Source organism: Rhineura floridana, chromosome 20, assembly GCF_030035675.1.
Source record: "Rhineura floridana isolate rRhiFlo1 chromosome 20, rRhiFlo1.hap2, whole genome shotgun sequence".
NCBI classification, from domain to species: Eukaryota; Metazoa; Chordata; class Lepidosauria; order Squamata; family Rhineuridae; genus Rhineura; species Rhineura floridana.
Window position 1 is genome coordinate 16,337,452 of NC_084499.1, and position 20,742 is coordinate 16,358,193.

General features: G+C 46.2%; 1 protein-coding gene and 2 pseudogenes across 6 annotated transcripts in view; all 3 read right to left on the reverse strand.

Annotated features, from left to right (window-relative positions):
* SCAI (suppressor of cancer cell invasion) overlaps window positions 1-20,742 on the reverse strand; it is a 71,222-nt gene that overhangs the window by 15,801 nt on the left and 34,679 nt on the right. For 5 of the 6 annotated variants that reach the window (XR_009759758.1, XR_009759759.1, XM_061604056.1 and 2 more), the window contains 8 exons: window positions 17,394-17,490; window positions 16,988-17,086; window positions 14,464-14,616; window positions 13,814-13,915; window positions 13,510-13,611; window positions 9,077-9,155; window positions 4,335-4,434; window positions 2,437-2,518 (listed from right to left, as the gene is read on the reverse strand). Coding sequence is in view for 4 of the 6 variants with exons in the window: in XM_061604056.1 (XP_061460040.1) it covers window positions 2,437-2,518; window positions 4,335-4,434; window positions 9,077-9,155; window positions 13,510-13,611; window positions 13,814-13,915; window positions 14,464-14,616; window positions 16,988-17,086; window positions 17,394-17,490 (814 nt within the window). In the remaining 2 variants the exon portion in view is untranslated. The remainder of the gene's footprint in view (window positions 1-2,436; window positions 2,519-4,334; window positions 4,435-9,076; window positions 9,156-13,509; window positions 13,612-13,813; window positions 13,916-14,463; window positions 14,617-16,987; window positions 17,087-17,393; window positions 17,491-20,742) is intronic. The other variant, XM_061604057.1, reaches the window with a different exon arrangement.
* Window positions 8,305-8,423, reverse strand: LOC133374069 (5S ribosomal RNA; annotated as a pseudogene).
* On the reverse strand, window positions 15,909-16,027 carry LOC133374076 (5S ribosomal RNA; annotated as a pseudogene).

Below are 20,742 nucleotides of genomic sequence, written 5' to 3' on the forward strand. Positions count from 1 at the left end.
AGGGATTCCTGATTCATTTATCCAGTTTGTGCCGGGGAGGAGCAAAGCAGGGGGCGAATTGGGGAGCATGCACCAGCACACCGTTCAGTCACAATAAACCATGATGGGACAGAACGTTTGTCTTATCTTTACATGCAAAAGCAGCCCATGAGATGTGGATGAGAGACAATGGAACGCTGCAGACATACCCTTAAAGCCTCATGTGCTATGCTACAACTTTAAAGAACTTTCATGCCCATATACTTGCTGTAGCGCATGCTGCAGGTTTTCCAAGAAAATGTTTTCTACCCTGTCATGACTGATGGTTCCCAGAGTTTTTTTCTGTTGTTGTCTGGGGTAAAGGGAGAAGAATGTGGAAATCTCTGCCTTACGTGAAGAAGCAGCCAACAGTTGCTACGGATGTCTTGTGAAGACTTTTCTGATCAGTTTTTTTCTGGTCCATAAGACTGGACCCCGCTTGATGAGTTTGAATGTTGTGCATTTGTTTTATTTGCTTTTATATGCTTTTCTGTGTTTTTATACTGCTGTTTTACTAGTTTTAGATTGTGTTTTTGTTTTAATGATATATTGTTAGTTTTTTATCGCTCAGAGATTTGTGAATCAGTAAGTGGTATATAGATGCTTTTAAAACAAATCAAGTAAGTAAAGAACCACAGCAATTAAATGTGCTTACAAATCTCTTTAAATAAGCAGGTGTTATCTTTAATCAAATACACACACTCAAATAAGAAGAGTTGTGTTCTATTTACTTGTCTGACAACAGAGCATAGCAGAAGTCTACGCAGTGCATCTTGGGATGTCATGTGGACAACTCAACGTGAAATTCAACTTTCTGGATGTGACAGCCCGATTATGAGAAGCACAAATGTTTTTAAAGGCAGAAGACTGCTCGGGTGTCTTTTTCCAGCCAAGAGAGTGTTTTCTACCACTTCCTAATATGTTGTGGAAAAAAGGGATTTGAGGAAGTTGGAAATTTGGGAGGGAAAAGGAAGGGAAGGCACAAACTACAAATGCAGCCTTTTTCTAGTTTCTATCCAGGACTCAACACATAGGACAGCAGCTCTTTTCCAAATGTGTCAATTCCACTAAGATTCATTAAGCTATTTCCTACTAAGCTTGTTAACATATTAAAGACCAGCTGGGTCTCATCAGAGTAATATTCATCCCCCTCTCCTCTCCCTCCTGCGCCAAAGCACTGATTAAGCGCAGGACTCCGTACCATGAGACAAATCAGGCAGATCCATGAAATGGATGGCTGGGCTTAGATGACAAAAACAGCATAAATAAACAAACAAATTTGGGGGCATTATAGTGATGCGTAATTTAGCAACACTGAAATTCTAGTAAAGTCTTTGAAACAAGGAACGGAGCAAGCCACAGCCAACCTGATTGCATTACGATGTCTCTCCAAAGGGGCTGGTGTTAATCATGGGTTAATACAGCATTGCATTATAGCTCTGGAGGGCACAGTTGCAATTAATTGTGCTTTAGAGGTTCAGAAGTAGGCTTAGCCAGAAATCTGACACTTGGTCCAGAAACCCAAGTGGGGATTTCTTTCCTAGAAAGATGGATACCTAGCCTCTTACATCTGAGGAGAACCTCAAAGTCTTATTTGCAGGCTTCCCATTGGGGCATCTGGTGGCCACTGTGAGAACAGGATGTTGGACTAGATGGGCCACTAGCCTGATCCAGAAGGCTCTTCTTATGTTTTTAAAAACCTGAGCCACAGAGATCACTCCTTCGAACCAAAGTGTGCGTGGGGAGGGGGCAGCTCAAAACACACACGCCAGAAAAGTGAGATCTAGCCTCAATATGGTATTTAAAAAAACCTGAATGTTATGATATATTTTACTTTCTTACATTTTTACTGCACCTTCTTTTCATTATAGAACCCAAGCATACATATGGATCCCAGGCAGTCTCTCATGCAGGCACAGACCAGACCCAGATCTGTTGGGCTTCTGTTCAGCAACGTCTCCAGGCAGCAAGAAACGATTGTTATAGAAGAATGAAATGCCTGCTGTGTTTCAGCAAAAGCCTTCCTCAGGGGCACAAGAATACTACCAAAGCAACAACTCTCCTTAATAGGCAAACTGTATTCTTGTTTATTTAATATTTATTTATTATTTATAAATGTTGCATCCCTGTGCCCCTGAAGAAGATCCTAACTGAAATGCGTTGGGCATTTCACCATTTCATAAAGGACATTTTAGCATTTTATAAAGATCAGTTGTTACTACGATTCAGGCCTCTTTCTTTTGTCGCTTTGTCCTCAACGCAAAGAACTTCTGTTTACAAACAAAAGGGAAAAACTAAAATACTGCATCCAGGAAAGATTATTTTGGGCCGATTTCCTTCCGTTTGATGTCTTGGGGCATTCTGGGCGCAGGGCTGATTGTAGGAGTGCTCCAAACGCAGACGCTTGAAAAGTCTTACCTTGTAGGCGACACTGTTAGAGGAGTCCACTATGATAAACAGAGGCTTCCTCGTGAAAGGATAGAGATCGCCAGGGTGGAGGCTGAAAGGGAGCAGAAAGCATTCAGAGTGTGCCGCCAAGGTGAGAAAAGATGCCACCACTCATATTTCCCTTCCCTCCCCCAAATATTTTAACAGTTCTCCCCAATGGAGAAGATCTGTCGAGACACATCCCCACCTTGCCATTGTAAGAACTGAACATTACTCTGGGGGCTCTCCCCATGCCCCTACTTTCATTTATTTATTTGTAAGGGCCTTCTCAGTTGTGGCTCCCCATCTGTGGAATATGTTCCCTAGTGAGGTCCGCCTTGTGCCTTCACTGACATCTTTTCAGCACCAGGTAAACACTTACCTTTCCCCCCAGGCATTTGATGGACTGAAAGTAGATTGTCTCTTCTTAGTATGCTGCCAAAGCTTCCTATGACTGCACTGGCGTGTGTGTGTGTTTATAGCATGATACATTTGTTTTTGTCTTTAACATTGTTGCAAGTCGCTTGGAGACATTCAGGTGACAAGCGAGTAACAAATTTAATAAATAATAAAAAATTAATTAATATCAATACTAATAATAGCAGCAGGGCCTGAAGCATGTGTGGGAAGCCTTTGGCCTCCTGATGTTGCTAAATGGCAACTCACATCATCCCTAGTGAATGGCCCATGCTTGCTAGGGCTGATGGGAATTGTAGTTCATCAATGTATGAAGGGCCAAAGGTTCCCTGCACCTAGCCTAAAGTAAGCTAAGCAAACCTATGTAGGCCCTGCCATGCAGGCTCAAATCTTACATAGGTAGGTCCGAATTCACGACCATGCAGTTTTTCCAAGGTACAGGCAAATCTTTCTGGGATGGGTGATTGTAGTAGGTGGTTTGTCGCATGAGGTGATGTTTTAGCGGATTGTCTTTTATCGTTTTGCCACAACTGCTGTTGGCTCCTCCCCAGACCTAAACGCTAGCCATTTTGTTTCCAGCACCCAAAACTATACAAGTGTGTATATTTCCACTGATTGTCGCATGCTGAAGGTGCGCTGTCATTTTAACAACCCAAATTAGAGGAGTTTTACTCTCAAAGATCTCCACACATGCAGGGGATTACCTTGGAGACTGTAGTTGAAGTACAAACATCAGAACTTTAATAAAAAATAGAGAGAGAGAGAGGTCTTGCATAAGACCTCTATGAGAATCTGTGTAGCTAAATATCTCTCTCACGCAAGACCTCTGAATGAAAAATTAAAAACATGAGATCCCTATCAATGAATACAAACAAGAAATTCTCCTACAGGGTTTTGCAGCATTGACTGTGTTTCCATGTGTTCGTTCGCAGACAGTAATATTGTGAAGCCAAAATCTTCCACAACTGCAAAGTGTTAAGGGGCAGAGAGCGTAAAGCCCTAAAGCGGGGGCGGGGGGGAAATGGGGCCAAACGTAGGGGAATTGGCCCCAGGAGGCAAACGCAGTCCTCCAGCTCTCTCTGTTAGTCTCTCAGAATCCTGCCTAGGCCAAGTCCCTCATTATGCTGCTACGTTCCCGCTTTGAATCCTTTTGTCTGACTGGAGCATGTCCTTGAATTGGGACAATGCCTCTCGCTTGCCCGGATAGAGAGGTTTGTGTCTTGTGTGTAGAAACCTCTGACTTTCGCATGGCTGGAATGCAGTCTATTCTGCAAAAGGTTAAGAGCTGCATCTGTTGCTCTGCCCACTTTTGCCTCTGGCTCCCGCCACCGACGGCACAGGCCCCCCAAAAGGTTGCCTATGAGAGAATGTGGCCCTCGGGCTGAAAAATGTTCCCCACATATACCACAGAGGGGAAAGTAGAAAATTCAAGAACAAAACGGTAATTGAACTGCAAGTGCCGAGCTACTCACCAGTGCATCTCTTTGTACGACTGGTTCCGCTTGTGGATGCCGTCCCCATTTATAATGTCCCTGTTGCTGTTTGTCAGGACACCCCCAAAATCGTAGGGACCTGCAGGTGGGCAAACAGGAGCCACGATGAACAGCAGATACGTGGCTAGGCTGGCAAAGAAACAAACACGGAATGCCGACAGCAGCCCCCGTTGAGAAGGGGCAGAAAGGAGAATTTGTGAGAGCTTGTAGATTGCTAGCTGGACAACGGGTTGTTGTGCACTTTTTGTTAGCTCAACTTGTCTCCCGTCTCGGTAAAATGGCATTCAGTGCTAGTCCTACTCAGATCAGACCAGGTGAAGTCAATGGGCGAAGCTGACTTAGGTTCATTAAGTAGATTCACTCCGAGTACGACTTGGCTGAACACAACCCAATATATTTTCTAGCTTTCGTTTTAGATGATGAATTCATGGAATCATAGAATAGTAGAGTTGGAAGGGACCTATAAGGCTATCAAGTCCAACCCCCTGCTCAATGCAGGAATCCAAATCAAAGCATTCCCAACAGATGGCTGTCCAGCTGCCTCAGAACACGAGACAAACTAACTGCACCCCGTGACCTTGAATTAAAATTTAGCGGAGGAATGAAAATTGACTCAAGCGCTGCATTTGAGGGCTGCCCACTGACAACCCATGCGTAGACTGTGCAGGGCCCAAAAGGACGATACCCATTGTCGCTAGAGGCCTCTCTAACTAAACCGTGTTTATTTCATAGAACAAGAAGGATCAATATACACCATGTTTAAACACACACCACAATCAAATCAATACACCCAAGAACTAGTATCCATCCTTCTACATTAACAAGTCAGAAAGAACCTTTCCAGATTTGATGTGAACGCTGGCCGCCACCACCACCACCACAGCGAGGACACAGAGGGAGAGAATGCCAATGGGAATATGGCTTTGGAAAGCTTAAATTTTGTTGCTGTTGTTGACCTGACTCTTGGTAGCAGCTACAGATGCATCAGGGCTTATAGCGCTGATTTAATGACTGCCCAATGGGATTCAATCATTTTCCACAACAAGACAATGGAATTTTCACATCGTCTTTTGCACTTAACCATATTCTCCCAAAGGATATTATATATATATATATATATTTTTGCTGGCTAGCACCTGAACTGACGCACCGCCCATTCCATCGTACGATTTCTCAGAAGTAAAGTCCCACCAAGTTTAAGGGGATCTACTGCCGAGAGTTTGTGGACAGGGTTGAAGCTTAAGGGCTAATTCTTACAACCCACGCTTTTTCACCAATAGGGAGCTGCCTTAATACCGAGTCAGGCCACTGGTCCATCTAGCTCAGTATTGCTGGCAGCGGCCCTCCACAGTTTTAGAAAGGGGTCATTCCTACCTGGAGATACCAGGGACCTTCTGCATGCAAAACAGGTGCTCCATCACTGAGCTTCGGCCCTTCCCTTTATGGCAGGGAGAGAAGGCATTGCATTTCCCTTTTCCACTGGTTGCTATTTTCAGAAGAGCAACCACAAATGCGCACATTGATTGCATCCAAGCAATTAAATCGCGTCTGTTTTGGCCCTAAGATTTCACTCCTTCCCTTGGAGACCCAGGTAATTTGTTCGCTTTTTCACACAGCCAAGCTGACACACGTTCAATGCGGTCACTTGGATGCTGTTTTCCATGCCCCCAATGTGGGCATGGCACTCAACTGGGAGAAGCAGTATTCCAGGAAAAGGTATCCTTCCCTGTTCCAACTCGGCCCCCCGCCACCGCCACATTCAGCTCAGGAAGCCTATCGGACGACTTGCTGAATCTGAACTTAGTTCCACATTGGCCCCATCAGCTACATGGCTTGGCCGGGATTTACCACTCCTGACTTTTGCACCGTGGGCAACTGAAAGGGTTGAGACAACCAGCCTGAGCATTTCCGCCCCTCCTCCCCATTTCATTTATTGATTGTAACCAGCTTTAACTTCCCAAGGGAAGGCCAAAGCGGCTAGCAAACCAGAAACATAAATGAAAAGTGATTCATTTGCAGCAGTGAAAAACAGGAGATGTAGCCATCGGAAGTTTGCCACACTGAGCTCAAGAGGTTACTGGACGATTTGGCCAACCAGGCAGTGTTCCCTGTTGCCTTGTCCTTTCCTTAGGCCAACCCCCGTTCCACACTTCATTTGGCCCCTGTGTGCTCCATCATTTCATAGTGTCTCCAAGAAGGGCAAGTCAGATAAGATTATCTGCCTTCCTATGCCACTACCACCAGGAAGGCCCAGGAAGACCCTTGCCTGTCCCTCCTGCTTTTCCCCATGTCAATTTTCCAGCTCTCTTCCCTCCCACAGTCCCAGCTGCATTAATGCCATTCTCTAGGGCAGGGCAGAGGATCCTGCCATTTTGGATTGCACCAATGGGCCCCTAGGGGCTCTCATCCCACTGGGAATTCAGAAGAGTAACAAGAAATCTAGAAGGTTCTCCAAAGGGCGGAGATGGATGTTTGTTCCACCGTTACATTTGGGAAGGACAAGAGCTCATGCAGCGGACTTAGACAAAAACAGGCTACTAAGGACAGCAGATCTGGCACCAAAGCACACAGGAGAATTCTACACAGCTACTTTAAAAGAAATTCTTAAAAATTAAAAAAAAAACCCTGTAAACTTTTTGGTACAGGGGTTTCCTTTTTTTGGTGTAAAATATCTGGAAAGGTTTATGAATCATGCAAGGAAAGATGAAACAAGCATGCATTTTATAAAGGAATGCAAGTCTTTTTAAGTGGGTGGCGGGAATAAGACAACATCTACTCAGAGGAGTTTCTTTGTTGAATGCAAACGTTGTGCAGTAAAAAAATGAAATTGCTTGCCTTTGTCCGATCCATTCACTCGGCTCCAGCCAGTTTTTATAATGGATCATTATCAACAACATCATTATCATTTCTGCAGAAGTGTGGGGAGTTCTTTTTTTTTTTTTTTAAGGTGGCAACTGCATCCCAATATTCTGCCAGGTCGGATAGGTGGGGAGGGAAGTGAGGTGGAAGGAAGTTACAGAAGTCATGACAAGGGCTTGAACTGTCATGATGATCAACGAGGAAGTCGTAACCACCATCTCTACAGCCTCCCCCCCCCCTCCCCAAGCACAGTCATCCTCTTGGCCACACTTAGATATAAGAAAGAAAGAAAGAAAGAAAGAAAGAAAGAAAGAAAAAAAGAAAAAAAGAAAGAAAGAAAGAAAGAAAAAAAGAAAAAAAGAAAGAAAGAAAGAAAGAAAGAAAGAAAGAAAGAAAGAAAGAAAGAAAGAAAGAAAGAAAGAAAGAAAGAAAGAAAGAAAGAAAGAAAGAAAGAAAGAGCACAAAGCGGGATTGTTAAGGGCCAAGACAGCCCCACAAGCATTCAGGTTTTCTGACAGGTTAAAAAAAGAAAAGGCACGGTTGGTCAAACACTTACCAGGCTGGTGATCTTTGTGCGGCGGAGGAGCAGGTGTGCACTGCGCCCCGTTTCAATGTCACATGCTCCATATGGAGCCTCGTAACGCTTTAAACTCAGGCTGTACAGGAGGAGTGGGGAACCTCAGGCCCAAAGGCAAAATGTGGCCCTCTGGGACTCTTTTTCTGGCCCTCAAGACTTTCTCTCTGCAGTCACGCACCTAGCAGGTCTTGCTTTCACACCGTGAATGTTTTTTGACTGGCTGGGACGCATCCTTGAGCTCCGATTATGCCCGTGGTTACCCAGATGGAGGATAGGGATACCTGTGTGTGTGTATGTAGGTGCACACAGACGTGTTGTGTAGAAACTTATTATTGTTATATGCCTTCAACTCAATTACGACTTATGGCGACCCTACTGAGCAGGGGGTTGGACTTGATGGCCTTATAGGCCCCTTCCAACTCTATTCTATGATTCTATGAATCTTTTTGGAATATTTGTAGGGTTTTCATGGTAAGAGGTATTCAGAGGTGGTTTACCACTGCCTCCCCTCTAAGCCTACGGCACCCGGTATTCCCAGGCGGTCTCCCATCCAAGTACGAACCAGGCCTGACCCTGCTTAGCTTCTGAGATTGGGCGAGATTGGGCGTGTTCAGGGTAGTATGACCGTAGGCGTGTAGAAACTAGCCTACTGTAAAATAAGAGTTCTTTTAGTTTAATCTTAAACTACCTCCCTGTACCCCGTAATATACTCATTTATCTACTTCACCTTTTGTCATCATATGCAAACTGTTTTACTGTTTTTAACATTGTTTTGTGTGTGTATTGTTATATAATAATTATTATTTTTTAAAAAAAGAAAATGTTGCCTACTGTACAAAGGTAAAATTCACACTCACGGCTCCACCCACCACTGACATGCGGCCCCCAGGAGGGAATGTGGCCCTTGGGCTCAAAAGCGTTCCCCACCACTGTTGTAGAGGCTGCTTCCCTGAGTGGAGAGGGGAGGGCAGAGAGGCATCCCATTGGCAGAGGGGGTCACATAGCCACTTCTTCACCATACAAAGTAGGTTGCCAGCCCGGTAAGCGTCTGAGCCGGGCCTAACGCTTCCAACGCCAGAAAACATCTGAAATGTGGCCCAAAGGTAGACTTGAGAAAATCCAAACGCCGCTTTGCATGAGCGCTGCCGCGTTCGGACAAGGAAAGCCAGCCGGCAGCTTATCCTTTGAGAGAGGAAAACAAGAGTTTGGGGCGTTCCTGTCGGCCTGTGGACCATAAAGAGAATTCAAGCCCTGCTCATGACAGGAAGCATTCCTTTATTTGTACCTTCACTATCCGAACGACCTGAAGGGAACACGCCCGTTGCAGACAGGTAGATTAGCAGGACGCTATTCGCAGGCAGCTCCTGAAATTTTGACAGGAGAAGGGGGGGAAAGGAGGGATCGGAGAGGGCAAATTGGGAGAGGGGGAGGTAGGCGTTTAATTGGTTAATGCACAAGACAGGTACTTTTTTTTTATTTTAAACAGTCAGTATCAAAGATAACCCAAAGGAGTCTTAAGTGGGATTGTATCCGGTCCTAGACCCACTCAGAGTAGACCCACTGAAGTTAAGAGACATTTATTATTATTATATTTATTAGTTGCTTTTTCCCCCCCAAAAGAAACTCAAAGCGACTGTTTAAAACAGATACAAAAACACAAACAAAACCGTCCAAACGCACTTATGAAAAACATAGGAACAAATCCACCCCACCTGTCTAAAAACAAACCGAAAATTAAACCCCAAAGACCTTGGTTAATAAGAATAGTTTTACCTGGCATCTAAAAGCAGACAATGATGGTGCCAGGTGTGCCTCCCAGGAGAGAGCATTTCATAAATGGGGAGCCAACACTAAGAGGGCCTGTTCTCTTGTTGCTTTCCTTAGAACCTCCCTCGGAGGGGGCACACGGAGATGGGCCTCAGATGACAAACGCAGGGTCCAGGTTGGTTCATGTGGGGAGAGGCGCTCCTTGAGGTACTGAGGTCTTGAGCTGCATAAGGCTTTGTAGGTCAAAACTAGCACTTTGAATTGAGCCCGGAAGCTAACTGGTAGCCGGTGCAGCCATGCCAAAATTGGCATTATATATTCCAACTATCTCGCCCCGGTCAGCAGTTTGGCCACTGAATTCTGCGCCAGCTGCAATTTCCAACTAAATTAGGTTCATTGATTTCAGAGGGTCTATTCTGAGTAGACCTTAGCTGGATACAACCCAAAGCAAAAATTACTTTGCACTTTTATGCAAAAATTATGCTTTTTCAAAAAAAGTAATGGTAAGACTTGCACTGAGGAAATATCCCACCCTCCCCACTGCTGTAACTCTGTGCAGACTCCTCCCTTGTTTCCACACAACTGACAGAGCTACTTGATGCTGCTAGACGGGGTCCCCTGGCTGCCCAGAGGCCTCGTGTGAGGTCAGCTGATCCACGGAGCCGTCACATGGGCAGGCTCAGGGAGTGGGCAAAGGCTAGCAAACAGGGAATTCCCCTGGGACAACTGACTGTCTTGGGCTAGGGGTTCCCCCCCATCCCGGGCTGCCTTCTGTCAAGCTAGGAGGAAGACACCAGTCGGATGACCAGACGTAAAAAAGAGAAGGATGGTGCTCTAGAACTTTTATGGACAGAGGAAGAGGGGATTTCACGTGGGTGCGGCTTTTGTCGGGCAGGGGTGAGAAAGGCTGCCTCGGCTAGACATTCCCTCTTCTACACAACTCCTAAAAAGGCACAGCAGCCCTGCAGTAAACCTTTGCATCCAGCTGGTATAGTTGCCGGCGGCGAAACCTGCCTCCTTTTGCTCCACAGCTGCCAAAGAGGGTACATGCTTGATAAGAAAGAGTCCTATATCTAGCTAACTAGCTAAGTTGGAGCAGCAAACACTGAGCCCAGTGCTTGCCCTCATGCTTGGAGGAGAGAGAGAGACAAAGGAAAAATGTCTGCTCCCCTCTCCTCCAAGCATGAGGGCAAGCACTGGGCTCAGTGTTTGCTGCTCCAACTTAGCTAGTTAGCTAGATATAGGACTCTTTCCTATCAAGCATGTACTTCCAGAATAAAGTAGTTATTTCTTATTTTAAAGCTTAAAGTCTCTGTCTGACTAATTTGCAGGGAAGGTGGAATCTTTAGCAAGGATTCAAACACACACACACATAAGTTTGCTCAGTACTCTCCGTTCCCAGCGACTCTCACACAGTTCTCCGACAGTGTCTGTGTTACAAAGGGCTCTCTCCGGGACAAGCATCAATGATTGGACATTTTCAGGGCTATTTCATCAAGGAGCACCATCCCCTCTTGCCTTTGCTGGCTTCCTATTTGTATCTGGGCCCAATTCAAAGTGCTAGCTTTGGACTTATAAAGTTCTACATGGCTTTGGGATCCAGTACCTGACAAAATACCTATCCATACCTTCAGGTAATCTGCAGAAGCCCTTCACTGTGTGTGTTCTCCCCCACATCATCTGAAGTTCTGAGAGTGGCCACAAGAGAAAGGGCATTTTTGGTGGTGGCTCCCTGGCTATGAAATGCTCCCCTTAGAAAATCTCACCTGACACCACATTGTTGTCCTTTCAGCACCAGGCCTGTTAAGATCTCATTATTTAAGCCCTTGTAGCATGGTTGGGGGCTCTAGCTGGTTGTTTTAAGCTCCCGTGATTCGTATCTTACTATACTGTGCGCGTCCTTGTGTGTTTGGCTTTTGGGCTGGGTTGCAGTTTTAAAGGATTTAGGGCAGATTTCTTACCATAGCATTGTTTTACTTTTCCATACAACATCTAGAGCAGGGGTTCCCAAAACTGTGGTTCATGGACCACCAGTAGTCCACAAGCATCATCCAGGTGGGCTACGGCATGTCTGCATTAAATCTTCATGTTAATTTTTTATTGTGTTTTTATTGCTTCTTTTATTCCTTGTATTGTATTTTACTGTATTACAATTTGAGGTCTATGGAATGCAAACTGTAATATAATAAAATACAATGTAAGAAATGAAAGAAGCAATCAAAATCCAATTAAAAATCATACCATGTCAAGCACGGCGCATTGCAGTTACTAAAACCAGCAGGAAAATCATTAAGCAGTCTACCAAGACCCTTAGCAATTTTCAAGTGGTCCATGGGGAGAAAAGTTTGGGAACCGCTGGTCTAGAGAACTTATCTTACGAGCATTTCATCATTATATAGGCCAGGACGTCTGCTCTTAATAAGAGACAAAAAAAAAAAAGCGCCAAACACAAGTGGGTGCCTCATGCCAGAGAGCCAAGAACAAACTGAGAACGCTTAAGCAAGTGAGCTAATCTACACACATCAGAGAGGGCCAAAAATTCCTGCCCCCAAGCACCAAAGCAAAATCCACTCAGCATCTCCCACTCACTGGCACACAGGCTTTTCCTGTGTATTGTTTCACCAAAAAAAACACTTTGTTGTTGTTGTTATGTGCCTTCAAGTCAATTACAACTTATGGCGACCCTCTGAATCAGCGACCTCCAAGAGCATCTGTCGTGAACCACCCTGTTCAGATTTTGTAAGTTCAAGTCTGTGGCTTCCCTTATGGAATCAATCCATCTCTTGTTTGGCCTTCCTCTTTTTCTACTCCCTGCTGTTTTTCCCAGCATTATTGTCTTTTCTAGGGAATCAGGTCTTCCCATGATGTGTCCAAAGTATGATAACCTCAGTTTCATCATTTGATTTGTTCTAATACCCAATTAGACCACTACAACATTAGAATCAATACTGGAAAGGGCAGGCGGGAGAGAGGCAGCGTACAGCCACCCATCCTTATACGGAAGCAACGCCTCTCTCATATGCCACTTTCAACTTTCAAAAAGTTGTTGCCCGTTTCCAGACAAATGCGCGCACGCACACGCGCACACACGCACACACGCACACACACACACACACACACACACTTTGTCCCACCATTGCTTCTGTTCAAATAGGTTTGGCTGGCTCATACAATTATTTTTTTACAAAAATCTGTTCCGCCAGTGAGTGGGATAGCCGTAGTATACAGTAATCCCTTTTTCAACCCACCCTTGGGGATGAGGGGGTAGGGAGTCTCTTCCTCTTGCTTCGTAATTTTAGATTTGCATTTACTGTACAAATTCCAAGGAAAGCCCATCTCGCTTCCTCTTGAGATGGACCTCCACAGGTTGGTTGAGAAAGCTCTCTCTTTAGAAAGGCATTTGGGCTGTGAACTGGTGCCTTACCAAATGGATTCTGGGGGGGAAAACTATGGTTTTGCAAATAAAGGTTTATTATTGCTGTATTCAGTTATTTTCCACGGCTGTTTCAGCGTTAAATTGTCAGCATAACTTAAAGGTTAAATTGCTGTTAGCTGCCTTGAGTGATTCAGAAGATTCACAGGAGTTCCCTAAATGGTGGCCTGTAGACCACCAACGGTCCACAAGCTTCATTCAGGTGATCTTTGGCGTGTCTGTAGAAATACAATCAAAACCACACAGCACCGAGCACAGTGCATTATAACTGCTACAACGGGCAGAAAAAAGAAATCATTCAGTGGTCCGTGGGGGAAAAAATTAGGGGACAACTGCTTTAAAATAAATACAATTCATAACTACAGTATTCTGATTTGTCGCTGTTTGTTTCAATCACGCTCCCTAAGCGCCTTTGGCTTCCAAGGCCCACGTTGGCCCACTTGCATTTCAACTCAGCAAAGTTGTGCTTTGGGAGATTCTACCACTGCAAAGGGCCCATGACCCATTTCTGCACAAACCTTAAACGATGCAGCCAAGAAGGTGTACAGCTGACTGAAGGTTGGCTTGTACAGCAAATACTTGTGAGGGTTTTCCCTTCTTGCTGGCTTCTCGGTCGTCTCCTGTACAAGATTGAAAAAACAAACACAAAAATACAAGTTCCTAAAAGCAGCTCTTGTAGCTTTCACTTAAAGAAGGGAGACTAAAATCAGCCCATGTGGAATTCTCAAATGGGGGAGCGGCTACTGACCCCAACCAAAGTTAAAATCAACTGCCGGTCGCTAGCCTGGTAAGTGGAGGTGGGGGCGGGGACCACAGACTTGCCTGCAGCCCAGGCTTGCTCATTTGTGATGCCAAGTTCATTGGCTCCCTCTCCAGAGCTTGCAGCATCCGGAACATGTCGATTGTCAACTCGCTGAACTTCACCTATGAGAGATGCATTCCATAGAAGCCCTGATATATATTTGCACACGCATATATACAGAATCATTGTTCTGTACAACTACACCCAAAGCAATATACAAAGGTAAAAACAAGTAAATACACAACTCAATACATATAATTAAAACAATGCAAAGTTATATATTAAAGATCTGAAAACAGAGCACCAGTCAAAACTTGATCTGCAATAACAGTGAATATATGCTAGAAAGGTCCTTTGATCTAAAAACACATTCACATACCAACAGAGGTGGTGCAGAGAGGTAGCAACACAGATCTCCCTAAGCAGGGAATTCCAAACAAAGGGGGCCACCATGAAGAAGACCCTACAACTTTGCAATCTCCCTCCTTTAAGAGGGAGGTCATTAATTTACCAAATGCTGTGGGCTTTCCAGAGGCATCTGGTTGGCTACTGTGGGGAAAGAGTTGCTAGATTCCAACAGACCTCTTCCTACATTCCCTACCGAATAGTCCCTACCAAAATGTGTCATCTTTTGTGGCAGGGGACAAAATGCTCATATGCAGGATCCCACCTGATTGTTGCAGTTGCCAATGATAAGCGCATCTGCGACAGTCAGCTGCCCCACAATCATCCCCTGCTCCAGCAAAGGGGCTCCTGTTTCAGAGAGGCGGTTGGAGAGGATCACGAGGGTGTTGTCATCGTTCAAGACCATCACAGGGTCTGCCTGGAAAAAAGAAAGAGGCAGACATGAAAGTGAGGGCCCTGATGTGAATAACCTGGACCTAGGTTAAGCCGACACCTTGCTAGAAAGAATAAAACAGCATAGCACTGAGAGAACAAGAAATTAGCAAGGCTAGTTATTTTCCCAAATACTCTGCTGGAGGAGTGGGGAAGTCTCTTTCTCATAAATCTGTAGTCCATGCGTTGGTAACCTCGAGGCTGGATTACTGCAATGCACTCTATGTGGGGCTGCCCTTGGCCCTGGTTCAGAAGCTCCAGCTGGTGCAAAATACGGCAGCCGGACTGCTGATGGGAGCACATAGCTGACAACACGTGACACCACTTTTAAAACATCTGCACTGGCTGCCCATCTGTTACCGAGCCAGGTTCAAGGTCCTTGTGTTAATTTACAAAGCCCTGACCAACTTAGGTCCGGGATACCTTAGGAACTGCCTGAACCCTTATATCCCAGCTTGATCACTGAGAGCATCTACAAGAGTGGCTTTGGTCAGCCCCCAGGTTGGCAAGGCTCATTTGACATCAACACGAAATTGAGCCTTCAGTGTCATCAGCCCAGTTCTCTGGAATGCTCTGCCAACAGAGGTTCAGCAGGGGCCTTCTGTTTTAACTTTTAAGCGCCTGCTGAAAACCTTTCTGTGCCGCCAGGCTTATGCAGGCAATTAAGAAGATGCCCTTTTTTTGCAACAGTTGACCTTTGTTTTCATTGTATGTTTAATGTTTTTTGTTCTATGGTTGTTGCTTTCAACGTGTTAAAAACATCAAAGTGGTTTACAACAAAATAGCTGCATGCAAATATTTTATATATATATTTATAAATAAATCCAAATACACTAAGCTGGATGAACGCAATGGAGCAGATTAACACTAAAGCCACGATCAACATTAGCTGTCATCGTTATTTAGGATTCTGTTTTCCAATTAAGCTGCGTTCAAATTCATTTGCATTTGGGGGAAGAATCCCTTCAGGCGTGGGGATGAACAGCATCCGGCAAACTGCAAGTCAATCTCTGATGTGTCATTACGAGCCTTGGAAGTTCCAGAAGCAATAAGAGCAGCCGCGATATAAGGAATTCTACCTGCAAGATCCTGGCCCTCGTTACACAAAGTTCACCACTAGATTTGGCTTATGTGTAGGACCCTTGAGCATTCTGTTCTGTCCACTTTGGGATAAATAATTATGCTTGCAAAATGTTGTTTATATATTGTTGTTGTATGCCTTCAAGTTGAAGGCATGGTAAGAGGTATTCAGAGATGGTTTACCATTGCCTTCCTTTAAGCCTACGGCACCCGGTATTCCCAGGCGGTCTCCCATCCAATTACTAACCAGGCTTGACCCAGCTTAGCTTCCCAGATCAGATGAGATCGGGCATGATCAGGGCAGTATGGCCATAGGCTGTTTATATATATTGCTGGCAAAATTTATCTTAAGAACACAGGGAGTTGCCTTACCCCAAGTCAGACCATTGATCCACCTAGCTCAATATTGTCTATGCTGACAGGTTTCAGACAGGTGACATTCCCAGCCAGGCGACGTCCCCAGCACTTCCTGGAGATGCCGGGGACTGAACCTGGGACTTTCAAGCTCCTCAGTAAAACAATGAGAACGAGAAGCTTGGGTGTTTTCTTTTTCAAATGAAAGCTCAGATTCTCAACCACCAGATGAACAAGCTACAATAATGGCAACTAGCTTGGAAGATTTTTAAAAAAAGAAACAGAGCAATTAAAAGAGAAGACTAGCAGGTATTAGTTATAAGAACTAAAAAGTATACCTGTTTCAGCACCAGTCTTTTGACTACCAGATGTTAGGGATAAACAGGAGCGCACGCTCTATCACCCCTGTTTGCAAATTTCTTAAGGCATCTCTCTGACCACTCTTGAAGACAGAATACTGGGGCAGATGGCCCTTTGGTCTGATCCAGCAGGCCCTTCTTATGAACCCTAAAATGTAGCTTATGCTCCTGTGCCAGAACCAGGAGACATCATCAGACTCGACATCATCCAGAAGGAAGGACCACAAATCTCATCCTTAGCATGTGCCACAAAGCCAAAATTAGGATTCAGCTAAGCTTTACTCAGAATAGGCCCATTCAAATTAATGGACCTAAGTTAGTCATGCCCACGTTCAACGGGTCTTCTTTGAGTAGGCCTAACATCGGATACGACTCAAAGACTTCAGCCATAAGGAGAGCTGTCTTGTGAAAATGTCCTCAAGAGGAACGAGAACTGATCAATGCTCTTCTGACAGAGCAAGGTGAGGATTATCCCAGAAGTAGCAGGATCAGAGTCAAGGTCCGGGTCGATGCGGAGCTCTTTCGGAAAGAAGGAAAAGTGAAGAGGTTTGCTTCCGTCCTTACCTCAACGAATGCCGCCACCTCTTGAAGAACCAGGTTCCACTCCACTTGGTCCTCTGTGTTGAAGCGGTGGGTGTAGTCTTCAATCTCGTCCGATAATTCCTGGGAAGCACACGGGCCAACAAGCAAGAAGGTTCAGCGCTGCCTTTTTTTTTGGAAGGGCCTAACTTTATTAGATTTGTGGGTAGGCAAGTGCCGTTAGTGAGCAAACACACAACAGTGCTCAAAAAACAATTTCTTCAGAATGTTCACGAGAAGCAGCACCAGCACGCTAGAGGCAAACAAAGGGGGATCTGTGGGACACAATTACATCCCCACTGATGGGACGTGTCGTCCTCCTAGTACGCTGGTGCTGCCACATTCTTAGACTGACCAACGCGGCACATCAGAACGGCACAGCTGGTTTTACCTTGACAAGGTCCTTGACAACATCCATTTTGTTGAGTAAAAGGCAAACCACTATGAACCGGGCGTAATAGCGCAGTTTCTTAACGACCAGTTCAGGCCTGGAAAAGGAGGAAAGAAAAATGGGAGAAGAAATATATCTATATATTTATCAGATGGAAGAGGAGGGAAGGCCGCCAGGAAGACGGCTCCTGCATGACGGAATATCAAGTGATGCCATGTTACATTTTAATCACAGCTGTGGCTTAGGCAGAAAATATTTAACCTTCAGCACTTGCAGAGTTCATGGAGCTTGGGAGGATGAGAGCTTGGAGGACCAGCAATAATTCACTCTGGAGGTCTGTCGGCCTATTGGTTACCTGTCAAGCACAGCTATCTGACCAACGGGACGGACCAGAGGAGGCTGCTCCATTAGGACTCGAGGGTCACCGCCCCACCAAACTCAGTCTGCTCTCAGGCTAGCTCTCCCCTATCTGGCTCCTGACTCACGCCCAGCCCAGGGGACGGCCCGCTTTGTCAGCTCCCTCCTCCGCAGTCTCTGCCCCTTGTAGAAATCAGCGGAGAAGAGGATGGAGACAAAGCTAGAAGTTGCAGGCTCTGCCTGTCGTTGCCTCGGGCTGCGCCTGCTTTTTGCCCTTCTGCCCTACCAGTCAGGGCCGGATTAAGCTGAGGAGGGCCCCTAGGCTGATTCTGAGCCGCCCGTTATCCCGTCCCATCCCCCCCGCTTCACCTACCTTTCCACTTTTTTTGCGGCTGTGCGCACAGGTTTGCCATCAATCAAGATGGCACGCATGCGTGCCATCAACCAAGATGGCGGCAGAGGCTTCAGCCCCTTAGGGAAACCTCGGTCGCCATCGTGATTGATGGCAAACCGCAAAAAACAGTGAAGAAAAAGGTAAGTGAAGCAGGGGGATGGCGGATGGTTCGGAAGCTCTTGTCCTGTGATCCGCGGCTCCTGTCCTGCTTCTGCGGATCGTGGCCCCCCCAAGTGTTCCGGGTCCCTAGGCTTCAGCCTACTAAGCCTAATGGATAATCCAGCCCTGCTACCAGTCCCAGCAGTCACCAGCTGCCACTGCTCTAGAGCACATCATTTGCACGCAGACGGTCCCGAGTTCAATACCTGGCACCTTCAGTCAAATAGATGAAGTCGAAGCTGATGTGAAAGACCTCTGCCCAAGTCCACTGCCAGTTGGGTCAGACTATACCAGTGAGGGGGACAAATAGCCTGATTTGGCATGAAGTTTAACTTCAGAAGGAAAGGAACAAAAATGGCTGGTTTTAGAGGAGGTCAAGAGAGAGCATGCATCCCGCTGGATTTCTCTCTCTCTCTCTCTCTCTCTGCTGGAGCTCTCCGAAGAGGAGCCAAGAGGAGTCAGCCAAGCACCTGTTGCAAAGAAGTTCACCCTAATATGCCCGGTGGGCTCAGCCTCCGCGGCCGACACATATTCCAGAGTTCATTCCCTTTCAAGCCCCAGGAAGAGCAATTCTGCTGTAGAAGCTGTGCTCCGAACCACAATGATACAGATCACCAAGAGCTACGGCTCGGCAGCAGAGCAGCTGCCTGGCATGCAGAAGGTCCCAGGCTCAGTCCCCAGCATCTCCGGATGGGGCAGGGAGAGGTGACATCCAATGAAAAGCAAGGATGTCTAAAGGGGCGTGTTCAGTGTTAGGAGAGGCCACACCAGTGCAAAACAGAAACTGAGCGAGAAAAGCAAACAGCCTCTTGTGTATTTGAGGGAATAGAAACATACGAAGCTGACTTATACCGAGTCAGACTCTTGGCCCATCTAGTTCAGTACTGTCTACAGTGACTGGCAGCAGCTGACCAGAGTTTCAGGCAGGGTTCTCCCCCAGGACTACCTGGATATGTTAGGGATTGAACTTTTGCATCCAGAGCAGATGTTCTACCCACTGGGCTGCAGCCTTCCCCAGATATTTACAGAGACCTTTTGCAGGCACCACAGGAGGCACTGATGGCCGCACTGGCATCCTTGAGCACCACACTGATGACCCCTGTGACTAGCTAGAATTAAAGAGTGTCCCAGGACTGGGTTTGACACCCCTGACGAGATGCTGAGTAGGTATAAAAGATAAATCCATCCTCCCACCTACACAGCAAGCCAGTTTGGCGGCTCCAGATTATTTCAAAGCAGCTTAAGAGATGGCAGGCACAGCTGGAATGGGGTCTCAAGTCAGGCCCTTCATCCTATCTGTGATAGGTCTTTTGAGTCCCAGTGTTAGGAGGTGCCAGGGCTCGCGCCATCTCTGAACACAGCTTCCCCCTGCAGTAAGCCCCTTAGGGCTACAGACTGAAGCCTAGGTGGCAAAGGGCACCCAAATACCAGAGTGGCTCCGCCAAGCCAGGCTGGTCATTGGCACTCCTCAACAGGAAGGGCTTATCAAGGCTTCCTGCACAAACAGTAATGGAGAGCCCTGGGACTCTATCAGCTTCTGGAGGACCACAGGTTTCCCCATTGCTGCTGGACAGGTTGGGATAATGATATGCTTCTCCTGGATCTGGCTTGTGTCTTGGCTTCTTTTCCTTGGCCCCAAAGACTCCTGGCTCTTGCTCAACAGCTGCCTACGGCTTACACCCAACGCTCCCCTACTCTGGGACAGGGAACCTGGGGCTCTCCAGGTGTCGCTAGACTGCAACTCCCATCACACTGGGCCAAGTTCAAGGTTTTGCTATTGGTATATGGAAATGGACTGCCTTCAAGTAGATTCCGACTTTATGGTGACCCTATGAATATGGTTTTCATGGTAAGCAGTATTCAGAGGGGGTTTACCATAGCCTTCCTTTGAGTCTGAGAGGCAGTGACTGGCCCAAGGTCACCCAGTGAGCTTCATGGCTATGTGGGGATTCGAACCCTTGTCTCCCAGGTCATAGTCCAACACCTTAACCACTACACCACACTGGCTCTCTCTATTGGTATATAAAGCCATTTAAAAGTTTAGGACCAGTTTACTTGCAGGATCACCTTAACCCCATGTGTGACCACAGGTCTGCTTCGACCTGCGGAACTGAAACTGTTACAGGCGGCACATAATACTCGTCTGGTACCCTTTGGAACTCCCTGCCTCTTGAAATCAGGCAGGTGCCTTTACAGTACTCTTTTCGGGGCCTGCTTAAAACATTTCTGTTTTAGGTAAGCCTATCCAGACCCAGTGTGGTGCAGTGGTTAGAGTGTTGGACTACGACCTAGGAGACCAGGGTTTGAATCCCCACACAGCCATGAAGCTCATTGAGTGACCTTGGGCCAGTCACTGCCTCTCAGCCTCAGAGGAAGGCAATGGTAAACCACCTCTGAATGCCACCATGAAAACCCTATTCATAGGGTCGCCATAAGTCG